This window comes from Anolis sagrei, chromosome 2 (genome assembly GCF_037176765.1).
Source record: "Anolis sagrei isolate rAnoSag1 chromosome 2, rAnoSag1.mat, whole genome shotgun sequence".
Classification (NCBI taxonomy): Eukaryota; Metazoa; Chordata; class Lepidosauria; order Squamata; family Dactyloidae; genus Anolis; species Anolis sagrei.
Window position 1 is genome coordinate 222,080,149 of NC_090022.1, and position 14,879 is coordinate 222,095,027.

General features: G+C 38.9%; 1 protein-coding gene across 1 annotated transcript in view; it reads right to left on the reverse strand.

Annotated features, from left to right (window-relative positions):
- The window catches only part of PTAR1 (protein prenyltransferase alpha subunit repeat containing 1), a 56,294-nt gene that overhangs the window by 23,981 nt on the left and 17,434 nt on the right, over positions 1-14,879 (reverse strand). The window contains exon 3 of the mRNA XM_060762219.2: positions 7,036-7,102. Coding sequence (XP_060618202.2) covers positions 7,036-7,102 — 67 coding nt within the window. The remainder of the gene's footprint in view (positions 1-7,035; positions 7,103-14,879) is intronic.

A 14,879-nucleotide genomic window follows, 5' to 3' on the forward strand; every position in this document is an offset into this window, starting at 1 on the left:
TACCACCATGGACAGCACTCATTTAGTGGAAAGAACTAGAAGTGAATCATTTCATGTTTCATTTTTGGTCAACTTGATGACTGGGTATGGATTTTTAAAAATGGATGTGGGGGCACTGGGGGCAAAACTGCTGGATTTTGCAGTGTTTTTGAGCTGTTCTTGGTTTTAAAAACTATCACATTTTTAAAAAGGTCCTGCTAGCAGTGGTTCTTAACCTGCGGGTCCCTAGGTGTTTTGGCCTACAACTCCCAAAAATTCTAGGCAGTTCAACAGCTGTTAGGATTTCTGGGAGTTGAAAGCTAAAACATCTAGGAACTCACAGGTTGAGAACCACTGCACTAAAGGGTTCAGAAATCACACTTTCTCCATCCTTAGTTTATACTCTTTTCAGATCTATATGCCATATCAAGGGACTTACAATGAAAAGATAATATTTATTTAAATTTTAACTAATAAATAAAACATAATGTTATATTTTAATGTTACTCGGAGTTTAATGATGAATTTGAATCTTGCATCTTATGTTTAATCTTTATTTTGTGTATTTTAATATGTATTTTGTGTAAATGTTTTTTAATATGTGTATTTTAAATAATGTTTTCAGATAAATGTGTGTTTTAGCAATGTTGTAAGTAACCTGCCTCAAGCCATGAGGAGAGGCGGGCAAGAAATAAAAAATATTATGTTAGGATGTATAATATTAAAGAATCAACCCCCATATCATTATGTGCTATTTGGGTACTTCCTGGACAAGTGAAAAAGAATCCAGGGTGCTTATGTATGGAAATAAAAGAAAACAGTTAAAGAGCTACATGTACTCTTGCCAATTAACACAAAGAACTCATTCCAAGAGACTGCTTGGAAGCAGAAAATTAAAAGAAACAATGCTAATTGGAAATACATAATGTTTGGAGACTTCTATTTTGTTGTTGTATGCCTTCAAGTCATTCCTGATTCATCACAGGGTTTTCTGGGGCTGAGAGTATGTGACTCACCTAAGGTCATCCAATGGGTTTCATGGTCAAGTACAGAATCGAAACCTGGTCTCCAGAGTCCAAGTCCAACACTCAAAGCTGCTGCTCACTGGCTCTCACATTTTGGGGTAAGGATCTCAACAACAGTGATTTTGTTAAATGCAACAACTACTAGCAAAGTCAGTACCTGTTTGTACAATTAACATTTTTTACCTGTTACAAGAGCCTGTCATTTGAAGGCTCCTTCTTTGGAGGCTTTAAAACATAGGCTGGATAGCCATCTGTCATAGGTGCTTTGAATGCGATTTTCCTGCTTCTTGGCAGCGGTTGGACTGGATGGCCTACAAGGCCTCTTCCAACTCAATGATTCTCTGGAATACAGTGTATCACTTCACTTCCTAGTTCTGAGTTTATGCCAATGGAGACTCCTTTCAAATAGCACTGAAGTAGCAGTCAAGCTCTAGCACTGCTGTGAGCAAGGTGGGACCTTGGTATAGGCAATAATAGAACCAAGTATTTTTTGCCACCTTGCATACCTATCTTGTTTTAATAGGAACATGCAACCTGACCCTTAAACCACTGCTTATTAAACTGTGGGTTCTACCTCAAATGGGGTCCCCTTAACTATTGGAGTCATGGAAAATTTGGCAACAGTAAAAGTTTTCTGAACACCATTCATTTACACAAATCTATCAGTAACAACGTGCAAATGTGTAGTCTCTCTTCCCTTTGAACTTGAAATGCATTACTACACTGCCCAAGTGTTTACAGTGAATTCTGCAGAAAATGCTTCAGCTGTATTCCACAAAAAGGAAAATCAGCCTGTTTAGTAAGCCTTTCAAACGCTGATTTATTATTAGTAAATGTTTGGGCTTTATGCCTATTTTATATACCTATATACCTGGGGCAAATAAAAAAAAACTGTTGGGTGGAAAAGGGTTACGATTAGAAAATGTTTAAGAAGCCCTAAACAATAATAACTGGATGAGAAAGGTGACAAAACAACAGAAAGGAAACCATCAAGGACAGCCAATCACCTCTCAACAAAAGAGTCCCCCAGGCACTAACAAGCCACACCAAAAAATCTGCTAGGCTATCAAATGCTCATCAAGGTGATCAGTTAAAACATTCACACCTAGCTCCAACAGACAAGAGTTCTTTCTCCCACCTTGGTCATTCCACAGATATATAAATCCAATTTTCCTAGTTCCAACAGACCTCACAACCTCTGAGGATGCCTGCCATAGATGCAGGTGAAAAGTCAGGAGAGAATGCCTCTAGAACATGGTTATATAGTCTGAAAAAACCTACAACAACCCAGTGATTCCGGCCATGAAAGCCTTCGACAAAACAGTGACAATGATGATTTTCAAAAACGGCAAGAACAGCATGAACACTGTATCAAATTACTTTGAAGGACAGTTTTCTTAATAATGTAAGATATTATCTTTAAAAGGTAATATTCTAAGTTCTAGTATGGGAGCATAAAGTCATACAACAAGCAGATTGCAAGCATAATAGCTGCTGAAAAGGACTACACAAGGACTGTGGCATCTGACAAGGTCCTTTATATTTTAAGAACAGAGAGTGCTTAGGATTTTCCACAAAAAGCTCATATGTTAAGGAACATCTTTTGTGGTCAGCAACAATTCTGGCCCTCATTTTTCTTCCACAGTGACGTTAGGATCTTTCTTACAAATTTTGCCTTCATCAATTCCAACACAGATTTATTTAGAACTCAAATATTCTTTTACCTACAGTAGAGTCTCGCTTAAACATAAATGGGCCGACAGAACGTTGGATAAGCGAAAATGTTGGATAAATAAGGAGGGATTAAGGAAAAGCTTATTAAACATCAAATTAAGTTATGATTTTACAAATTAAACACCAAAATATCATGTTTTACAACAGATCAACAGAAAAAGCAGTTCAATACACGGTAACATTATGTAGTAATTATTGTATTTACAAATTTAACACCAAAACATCACAATGTATTGAAATAGCTGTGGATCCGGGTGGGATGCAGACTGGGTTGGATACTGCAGAACGTTGGATGAGCGAAGGTTGGACAAGCGAGACTCTACTGTACTTTCTTCTCTTTGATGATCAACGAAGTACTCTTGCATAAACATCTACTCCTTCTTCATAATAGTCCCTACCTCTAATTCTAGCAAACATTCTTCACTAGGAAACAAACACAGTCCCTCAAGCACTGCTAAGGGTTAATACAGCTTTTTTGTTAGTTCATTCCAAGGATACCCTTTCATTCACTTTTCAATGCTTCTATGAACAAATTTGTGGCCTCTCTTCCCTTCGAACTTGAAATGTATTAGTACACTGCCTTAGTTTGGCTGACACACAATGAGCCTCTCTTGAGCAGAGCCTGGTAGAAATTAGGCAAATCTGATTAAGGAAGAACAAGCAAATGACCTTCACTGAGTGAAGGAAGGAAAATTGGAATTGATTTATGCTAATCTATGAACACAAAAACTGCACCTCTCTGACATGAACAGAACAACAAACGGTCAGAGCTCACATTTGAAGAAATAAAAAGGGTCTGCATTTTCCCAGGACTTTCCCAGGACTTTTAAATATGATTGCTTTTTAAAATTGTCTTAGTTAACGTTCACTTTTTTCCCCTTTGCTGTTTGTGTTCTTTGCTTTGTTATTGTTCTCTTCTGTGTTGTAACACTGTGTTTTATTGTATTGTTGCATTTTTTAAATTTTATTTTGGGAACATCCATAGAATGCCTTGTTACTGGAGCATCTAAAAATTTAATAAGTGGATAGATAAACAAACAAACAAACAACCCAGAAACACCTTTCATTGCTATTTGCTTGTGGAACCACTGCACAAGATTACTTACAAGGCTTTGGCTTTAAAATCATGAGGTTCTATATATCTATCCACATAAGACCAATCAACGTGTGCTTCCGCATGTGTGGTGGAAGAAATTACTATTGCCATTTTTTTTTTCATATCAGGAGCGACTTGAGAAATTGCAAGTCACTTCTCATGTGAGAGAATTGGCCATCTGCAAGGACATTACCCAGGGGATGCCCTGATGTTTTACCATCCTGTGGGAGGCTTCTCTCATGACCCCCATGAGAAGCTGGAGCTGACAGACGGGAGCTCCCCCCACTCCCCAGATTTGAACTGCTGACCTTTTGAACCACCCATTGTGCCACCAGGGGCTCCACTATTGTCATAAATTCTACTGTTAGTCCCTGTTACAGGGTGAGTGCTGATTTGGGTAATATTTTGCATTATTTAAGCCACTGAAGCCCAAAGAATGTAAAGTATAAAGGTGATGGTCAGTGTGGTGTAGTGGTCTGAGTATTGAACTATGACTTCAGAGAACAGAGTCTGAATCTCCACTCAGCCATGAAACCCATTGGGTGATCTTGGACATGTCACATTCTCTTGACCTCAGAGCAAGGCAATGGCAACCTCTCTGAATAAATCTTGCCAAGAACACCTTTGAAAGGTTTGCCTTAAGGTCATCATAAATCAGGAATCACTTGAAGGCAAACCACAACAAAGATAGTAAAATATAGGCTGGAATATCTGTGTAATGGTGAGGGCATAGGCGCTGACCAATTCCAGGCAGGAAGCCAATCTAATCGTAAACAATCTGACAAAGGGAGAAATGGCTTGAAATGGAACAGGAACAAATGACTGCAGAGGGTTACTAGTGTCAGATGCTGATGCAATCTAATAATAAAAAAACAGCCAGGAACAATTGGTCTCCAAGTGTTACATCACAGAGTAAAATCCGTCGGATTTCAGATCTAATTGCCTGGAAGAATATTGTTTATATTAGTGAAGGTTAGTAAACTTCTCTGATCTAATTGGTCTTCAACCTCTACAAAACCAGTTCTAGACAAACCTGGTAAGAGAGAGGAAGAGAAAAACTATACTCCTAAATACAGTTCTTATCTTAATTAGATAAATGCCCTTTATGGATACAATGGGTGCCTATTATGAATTTTGCTAGGTACAGCAAAACTCATGATTAATGTCTTCTTTAGATTCCTATGTGTTTATTTATTTATTTACCATATTTATACTCTGCCTTTCTCAGCCCTGAAGGTGACTCAAGACAGCTTACAAACAGACAACTATTCAATGCCTTAAACAACATACAATTAAAACAAACATTAAATTAGGATTAAAATTAATATACATTAATACATTAAAGTTTGCTCCTGAAATATTAAAGTTCCCAGTCTAGGGAAAAGGAGATCCTGTTAGATGAAAGATTTGGTTCCTTATGAATGTTTTTTTTTTCCTTACTCATAGTGTAGTACAGTCAATTAATTAATTGTGCCAGCATGACTTAATGGTTTGAGCATCAGACTGTGACTAGGGAACAGGTGGGATGATTTCTCCCTCCCTCTCAGCTAAAAACTGAAATTGGGATTGACCACATATTAGATTCTGTTGAGTGGAGAGGGCCCACGTTAATCCCAAATGCCATGCCTCAACTGCTCCATGTACAGCACAACCCCATTTTCCATATCTCCATTTTTATAGAGGGTGATGGCAGTACTCTGGGGTGAGTGGAGGATTTTTTTTTTGTCGTGTCAGGAGCGACTTGAAAAACTGCAGAAGCGAAGAGTGGAGGATGTAGAATAGGCATTGGAGACGGGTACATGCAGCCCCTAGTGCACATCCCTCTCTTATCCCCACCAAAACCACAAGAAGATGTTCAAAAAGGATTTGCTTTGGATTTCAAATAACCACCATTTAATGTTAGCGATGAACCCTAAACTGCAGTTAGTCTTAACTATGATTTAACAGAAATAAGCCAGCTTTGTTAAAGCTTAGTTGGAAAGGAAATAGGATTGTTTCAGGCAGACCATCATTCCTGGAATTCAGATGATGTGGCAAAAATGAAAATAAGAGTTTCTGAAGCCCTCCTTACCACAACCCTGAAGGTGGAATGGGAAGCCTGGAAGCTTGGGGAGAGGTTAGGTTCACAACTATAAAAACATGTCTTGGCACATCATGCAAATTATGACATACTTCCACTAAATATATGAATTCATATTCAGAGAGGAATGGTAAATTGCTGTGTTTGCATAATATTGTTCTCTGTATGCAAGGCCTTGATAATCAAGCAACATCAAATTAAACACTCAGAAAAAAAGATCTGATGAAACTCCTATTAATGCCAATATATAGATTGCAGTCCATTATTTATATGCCAGGAAAACGAGGCAACAGTTATTTTTTTCCATGTCAGGAGCAACTTGAGAAACTGTAAATTGCTTCTGGTGTGAGAGAATTGGCCATCTGCAAGGATGTTGCCCAGGGGATGCCTGGATGTTGTAGCATCATGTGGGAGGCTTCTCTCCTGTTCCTGCACGAGAAGCTGGAGCTGACAAACAGGAGCTCACCCTGCTCCCCAGATTCGAACCACCGACCTTTCGGTCAGCAAGGCTTTAACCCATTGCGCCACCGGGAGCTCCCGAGACTAAGATTAAATGAGATTAAGACTACAGCTCTATTTATCAGAAAGTTAAGGTCTACTGAACTGATTGAAATTTCTTTCCATATGCTTAGCTGCAAGAAGGATTTCATAGCTAGTTTTGTGTGTGCATGTGCACGCACTCATGCATGTGCCACGCACCGACAATTTTAATTATTTTAATCTGAGCATACACCTAATAATACACTACAACTATTTTCTTAGAAAAAAGCCTTACAGTTCAAATAATGAAGCCTGAATGTTGCATGCTCTCTTGCCACATCGATTGGTAGATGTTATAAATCTGCTATTTAGAAAAAACATTGTAGACTAATACCAAATATGGTTCTACCGTCAAAATATATCCTTTCCACCAGAAGGATATAGTGAATTGATACTTGAATGTACTGTCGTGAAGTGTGTGAGATGGTAACATAATGGGGGAGGGCAGGGATAAGAAATCTGATTAAAAGCTTTGGTAAAGTACTTCAGCTGGAAGGACAGCTGATAGGTTGTTGAATACTGCTTTAAAAGGCCTATGGCTTGGTCCAAGAAGACATTACGTGCTCATCTGCAGAACATACCTTACATTCCACGCAGTAGTGAAGTCTGGGTTCAAGAGCAGCAATGTGCAGGTGATATCTATCAGCTCTAAAAAGGAAAACACAACATCACAAGTGATAGAAGTCAGTGATTCTCATGTTCTCAGACAAGACTCCAATATAACACTCTTTATTAAGGTGTAAACAGAATTTAACTATTTCTTCATTTAACAATGCTGGCAACCAAACTACAAAAAACCAAACTAAGCAAAAGGGAAGAAAGAATGTGGGTTGTAGTAGATCCTCTCTTCTAACAGGATCCACAATTAAAATGCTTGGGTTCCTGTCACACACCTGGATCCCCGCCCCCTATATTTGATCAACCCTTAAACCAGTGGTTCTCAACCTGGGGTCCCAGATGTTTTTGGCCTACAACTCCCAGAAACCTCAGCCAGTTTACCAGCTGTTAGAATTTCTGGGAGTTGAAGGCCAAAAACATCTGGGGACCCCAGGTTGAGAACCACTGCCTTAAACCATTTAATCCATCATGACTTCCCAAACACTATTCAGTTCTTCATCCTGGCTGACTGTCTTACCTCTACTACAGCTTTTTCCTATCTCTAGAGGTACATCTATACTGCAAGGAGCCCCCGGTGGCGCAGTGGGTTAAACTCTTGTGCAGCAGGACTGAAGACCGATAGGTTGCAGGTTTGAATCCGGGGAGAGCGTGGATGAGCTCCCTCTCTCAGCTCCAGCTCCCCATGCGAGGACACGAGAGAAGCCTCCCACAAGGATGGTAAAACATCAAAATATCCGAGCATCCCCTGGGCAATGTCCTTGCTGATGGCCAATTCTCTCACACCAGAAGCAACTTGCAGTTTCTCAAGTCACTCCTGACACGAAAAAAAAAATCTATACTGCAGAATGAATGCAGTTTGACACCACTTTAACTGTCACAGTTCAATGCTACAGAATTGTGGGAATGGAAGTTTGGTGAGGTACCAGCACTCTTTGACAGAGAAGGCTAAAGAACTTGCAAAACTCCAACTCCCAAAATTCCATCGCATTGAGTCAAGGCAGGTAAAGTGATGTCAAATTTTACCTGTCCGAACGTATCACACAGGTTCTGTCTATAATATTCATATGCCAATCTCTCTCTCTCTTTGTGTGTGTGTGTGTGTCTGTTACTTAAACATTACTAGAGTTTAAACTTCACAAATGTATGCACAAATAAGTTACATAAAGAGTTAATAGGAAAGCTTCTCTCTTAATTTACCAATTAAAGCCTCCTCCTCATATCTCTACATATGTACAGTGGAATTCTGTACATGCTCATGATGTTTAATGGGGTTTAGACCAAGATAGGTAGACATAGGATCAAACCTATAGTACTTAAGTCCTTTCTTGGGAACTTAAGTACTACACCTCTGCAAGCCATAAGATTATATACCCTCTGTTCCTCTTTCCACACAACAATCCAATAACATTTCACTAAACTTTTGCTGTTGTTCTGGTGCATTTGCAGAACGGTATTCTTCTATTCCTTCATTCTATGGGGAAATTCTCATTGCCTCCCCTCCTTTCAATATGCCAAGACCAAATTAAGGAAAGAATATCCATTAACAAAAGTAAATTCCAGAATATGTGGCTAATACTTCTATGTATGTAGCAAAGACATTTCCATCACCACTTAACTAGGGTCTATACAAAGAAGAAGAAGAAGAAGAAGAAGAAGAAGAAGAAGAAGAAGAAGAAGAAGAAGAAGACGATGACGACGACGACAATAGTAGATATTGAAGTTTAGGCTCCATCTGCGCTGACCATTTAATACAGTTTAAATCCAGATTAAAGTGTTTGCACTGTGCAGATAATTGCATAGGAAATATTGGAACCGGTTTGAGACCGAGGTGGTGATTACACAAACCACAGAGCACTGATGTACATTAAGGGCTTTCTTTCACATGCTTTTGAGGAAATTTGTTGTTTGATTACTGCAGTTTCAAGCTAGCTTCAAACTGCATTAAATGGTCAGTGTAAATGAGGCTTTACATAGATTGATCTGAAAGTGTAGTACTCCAATACAACTCTGTGGATAGCTATTAACCCTACAAGATATGCATTTGTTGTTTATTCGTTTAGTCGCTTCTGACTCTTCGTGACCTCACGGACCAGCCCACGTCAGAGCTCCCTGGCGGCCGTCACCACCCCCAGCTCCTTCAAGGTCAATCTAGTCACTTCAAGGATACCATCCATCCATCTTGCCCTTGGTTGGCCCCTCTTCCTTTTTCCTTCCTTTTCCCCAGCATCATTGTCTTCTCTAAGCTTTCCTGTCTTCTCATGATGTGGCCAAAATACTTCATCTTTGCCTCTAATATCCTTCCCTGTAATGAGCAGTCGGGCTTTATTTCCTGAAGTATGGACTGGTCATATCTTCTTGTGGTCCAAGGCACTGTCAGAATTTTCCTCCAACACCACAGTTCAAATGCATCTATCTTCCTTTGCTCAGCCTTCCTTATGGTCCAGCTCTCACATCCGTAGGTTACTACGGGGAATACTATTGCATACAATATATGCATATAATTCAATAATATCTGAGTATCCATACAGGGTCAGGTTGCAAGGCATCAGGCTCATTAAAATCTATGCTCACTTTACTAGGAGGAAGCTCCCTTGAACATATGGATTTACTTCTTTGCAGACGTCTGTGTAAGATTGCATAGGTGAGCATTAATTATCCCCCCATCCCATCCAATTAACCCATGTTCATATTAAAGCTTGTAATCCAGGAAAAACTAAATTCAGAGAGAACGTACTGCAGAAAGACCTTTGAGAAGATAAGAGATAAAAATGCATATGCATGCTATAAAATGCAGATAGAAGAAAGGAAATGTGCAGTAAAGTAGAAATAAAATACCACTCCAAACTACGAATACAATTTAGAGTAGTACTTAGAAAGGTGAGAAAGAGAGAGAGAGACAGAGAATGTGTCCTTGAGGCATAAAAGGCAAGAATAGAATAACAGAGAATGAAGTGAAAAGATATGGGGTGAGGGTTGTAGTGAAAACACACTTCTTCAGCTAACAAAGCAATGCTGCCCTCTTGAGTCTATAAAAATGTTAAAGTGGCCCTTATAGAAACTTGAGGTACAACTGTTTCCAATACTACCCACATTTGCAAAATGAGAAGAAACAGACACAGTAGAGATCTGTCAAACTCGTTTACAATAGACAGCTCCACCAAATAATACAACCCAATGAAAAAAGCATTTAGCAAAATATTTGTATCCTGTCCTCCTGACCTTCAGGAAAAAACTAAAAATATAGTTTTGGGACCAAACTTTTGGCTAGTATTGAGCAGTGCTATAAGTGATTACAAAACCAACACAATGACAAATGGAACGCCCCCAGATAATCATTTGGAATTGCATGATTTTAATGATGTTTTAATGTTGATGTTTTTAAATGTTTGGTTTTTAATGTATTTGTTTATTTTATTGATATGTAATTAGATGGCATCAAATTTGTGAGGTCGCTCTGGGTCCTCTTTGGGGTAAGAAGAGCAGGGTACAAATGTGGTAAATAAATGTATCTCAGTGAAGTGTAATGATCTTCAACATAATTCTAAAAATTACTTCAATGAGAAATCATTTTTAAATATTTAACAGCAAATTAAAACAATTCAGCAATGTAAACATATTGAAATAATTTGAAACCATATACCCATATATATCTGAGAAAATTGATTAGACATTCCCTTTTCCCAAATTTGCATTAAAAAAATTAGAGGCATCTCTATTTTGAACAAAATTAGGGAATCACAAGGGATCTCACATATATGTGCTACTCAGACATACTTAGCTCAGAATCATATTCCCTTAAACCATACTTTTGAACCACTACCAATCTTAGCAGCTATCCTTTGATATCTAGTCTATCTGCCAGCTTTGTTAATACTGATTATTGTGTTTGTGTATGTGTGTGAAATTATTAATATATAGAAGAAATCAAACATTTCTGTGTGCTTTGTAATGCTACATATTAAGAGCTAACATACTGAATATTCAGGCCAAAGTAGTCTCTATGGTGGATGCCCTTGCTTTTCATCAGAAGACAGCCTTCCCTCCTTTAAATCCTCATATGTATTCAAAATCATGGTTGAGAAGTCACACCAGAACTTAGTTACAAACCTCAATTTATAAGAGGTGTTGATTTTTAAGTAGTCTGTGAGCTATGGAATACCTTCCCTATTAATTCATTTCTCAACTAGTTTTTCTTGTGCCAACAGCATTCCTTATTTCAAAGGGCATGACTCTGAATTCTGATCCCTTCAGATATGGATTGGTGCCCTAGCCAAGGCACAGACTATGTCTCAGGTAGCAAGGCATGAAGGTTGGCAAATCAGTGAATCTACGTCCTGTAAGGAGAGCACCCATTACTTCAGATAGGCTTCACTGATCCAAAACAGTCAATGCACGGCTCTTCAGAGATAACCGAACCTCAAATACTCACCTCTGAGACATCATAAAAATTGGGCATTGTGGGCGGGAAGCCATCCAGCCCATCAGAGTCCGGAGAATTATACCCCCAGTTCCCCAGATCTAGGCACTTGAGACAGACCAACAAGGTGAAGAACCCTGGCAGCTGTTTCTAGACTTCACTCCCCAGTATTCCTCATTGTCAGCTATACTGAATAAGGCTGATGGGACTTGCAATCAAATCACCTCTGAAGGGATGCATAATTGCTAACCTTCAAATAAATTGTGGGAGTGGAGCTATATGATTTTTTTCACCCATAGCACAGTACAAAAACTCAACATCTTCAGATTCACCTTTCTCTGACCACAGAGAGGAGTAAACCACCTTCACCAGGAGCTTCTTAGGAGCAGCCATTTATCTTTTATACTGGACTTAGGCTCCCTCCTGTATTGTTTCAAAATGCAAAAGGAGTGGGTTTTCCAAATCAGAAACTAAAACCATGACTATTTATATAAATATTATTTCTCCATTTTTGGCAGAAGGCACAATCCCTGGAAGATCTAAGGGGCCTAAACTTGGATGTCAACCTCTGTCCCGGAACCCATCAGACTTGCCATCTATGCAGCACTAGTACTAACCAGCAGACTAAACAGCTACATGAGTTTAGAACATGAGTATGAATGACAAAGACTTTAAACAGAGTAGAAAGGAGGAAAGCATTCTTTCTAGAGGTCCTCAAGAAATTCACACAAACACAGCGAGAAAATATACCACAGTCATCTTTTTATTATCACATTTATTGACTATACCAGCCAGTTAGGGTAGTGGTTTGAGCACTGGACTATCACTCAAGAGAATAGGGTTTGAAACCCTGCTTGACCACGGAAACCCACTGGCAGGCCACATTCTCTCAGCCTCAGAGGAAAATAAAGGCAACCCCTTCTGAACAAATCTTGCCAAGAAAACCTCATCATAAGGTTGCCTTAGATTCGTCATAAGTCGAATCTCCAACTACAGCAACCATTTCCTCTGGCAAAGGCAGGCCTATATTTGTTATCAAGGCATAAGCAGCTGTTTCAAAGAAAATATTTTACTTTGTTTGAGTAACTACTAGAGTGTATCCATTAAGTTCAGTCTACAGAGCTTTTAGAAAAACAAAAATGTTGACAAATATATTAACCATCTGTTGTAGAGGCTAGCCAGCTGGAGAAAATAATTAAAAATGATGACACTGGTTAAGGAAAATCTAGCAGAAAAGTAAGCCTCTCCAAATTTGAATAGCATCTGCTTATATTTTTTAAAAAAACAACTGTAAACCCAGAACTATCTGTTTAATTATATAGAATGATGCAACAGTGAACAGCTTTTCAAATTCTTTTAGATCATGTTTCCAGTTGTTAATTGCTGTCAAGTCAGCTTTGACTTATGGCGACTCTAATAATAAGAGACCTACATACCAATGTGTCGAACAGCCCTGCTGAGATCTTGCAGAATCAGGGCCATGGCTTCCTTGACTAAGAGTGCATCTACACTCTAGAATTAAGACAGTTTGACACCACTTTCACTGCCATAGTTTAATGATGTAGAATCATGCGGGTGTAGTTTTACAAGGTCTTTAGCCTTTTCTGTCAAAGCACCTCATCAGGTCTGCCAGAATCGCCATGCATCATGGCAAATCTGGTGGTGCCTGGTGTGGGGATCCCGACACCCTGCATCGCTTGGCTTCCCTCCACTTTATTCCGTGGGGGGAAGCGTACACTGGCTGGCTTTCCCCCACTGACTCCAACTGAACACAGAAAGCCTCCCATGTTGCCGTGGTGGAGGGCACTGGTTCCTCTATAGTTTTACGATTGAGCCCTGCCGGAAGTAGTTCTGCATCTTCGGATGGGAGCCAACAGGCTCCATCGTAAAACTATAGAGAAACTGCTGCGTGCCACCAAAACGTACCCCCTTTCCTGGTCTGATGAGGTCGAAAGAGTGTTAGTGCCTCTCCAAACTACAATTCCCAGGATTCCATACAAATTAGTCACAACAGGTAAAGTGGTGTCAAACCGCATTAATTTAACAACTTTGAGCCTATCTACCTGTGATGCAATCTTCCTCTTTTCCTATCATCTTCTACCTTATTCAACCATTCTTGTTTCCAGTGCCCCTTTATACTTGGTTAACCAAACAACTCTTTTTCAGTTGAAATGTTGATCTGTGAATAATTTCATTACTCAAAACTAATCTCCTTCCCTTTCTACCCACTATGACAATCCATCTCCTAGATGGAGAAACAAATTCAAGCTTAATCGATTATCTGTCGTGAATTAGAATGTTCTAGCTTGTTTTGGGCTCCTGCCAGACAAGTATAATTTATTATTTGAAATACCAAGCCAGAATGCAGACGTTTGTGCCAGAACCATCTATTGCTTTTCCAATATATCAATTGCTTGATTGGTGTGATTTTGAGTCAAATGAATGGGACCAGTGGAAAGCAAAACATTATTAAAATATATGAAGCTATTGTACCTAACAAACCAATAATTCTCCCCTTACTCCTCTTTCTCCTCCTCAAAGGTGACTTTTCCTTATTTTTAAAGGCCAACAAGATAATACAAGACCATCTGCAAGTCAATTCAAGTTTGGCCCAAAGCATTCTTGAAATCACTGAATCATCAAATGAGTTAATAAATCAATGAATAACTGAAATTGCTGAAAATGTCACTGAAATCAATGGAACTAGTTTCAGTGAAATCAAAATAAGAATAGAAGATGTAACTCATGATAATCCACAACTATATCATATTTTGGACAAATAAATAAATGAATACCCAGACCCAGAAAGTATAAGAACCTGAGCAAGATGATACTTTAACCCATAAAGGAAAGTAACATCCTTATTTCTTCTGTGAGTCCATATGTAACAATCATATTTTGATTTCTGCTAAACAGCAGAACTAAAAGCAGTTTAAAATGTATGATAAATGTTGTAAAATGTGCAAATGCTGTAGCAATGCTAAATTTTTCTGTGGTTTTCTGTGGGCGAACAGGTGGCGACTACTGGATGGAATATGTTCTCCATCAGAAACTAGAGATGATATGGTGTATCCAATGCAATTTTCTGAATCAATACCCCAAATAACCAAACTGAATCTAAAGTTGACCAACAACTGATTCGCTACCCTTTTGGTACTGATGTAGGAGAGTGGTCCTTGATCAAAGTGTTCCTTGGTTAAAAAAAGGTTGAGAACCACTGGTGTAGCTGGACCCATGTTCTCCAAGCCTGATCTCAACTCCTAAGAGCTTTGCGGAGAAAATGTATGCCATCTTGATCTTCCTGGATGGACAGCAGGATGCAAATGTAATAAACAAATATACAGCCCTTAATCCATGGTATCCCTTCTATAGACAAAAGACTCATCCCAT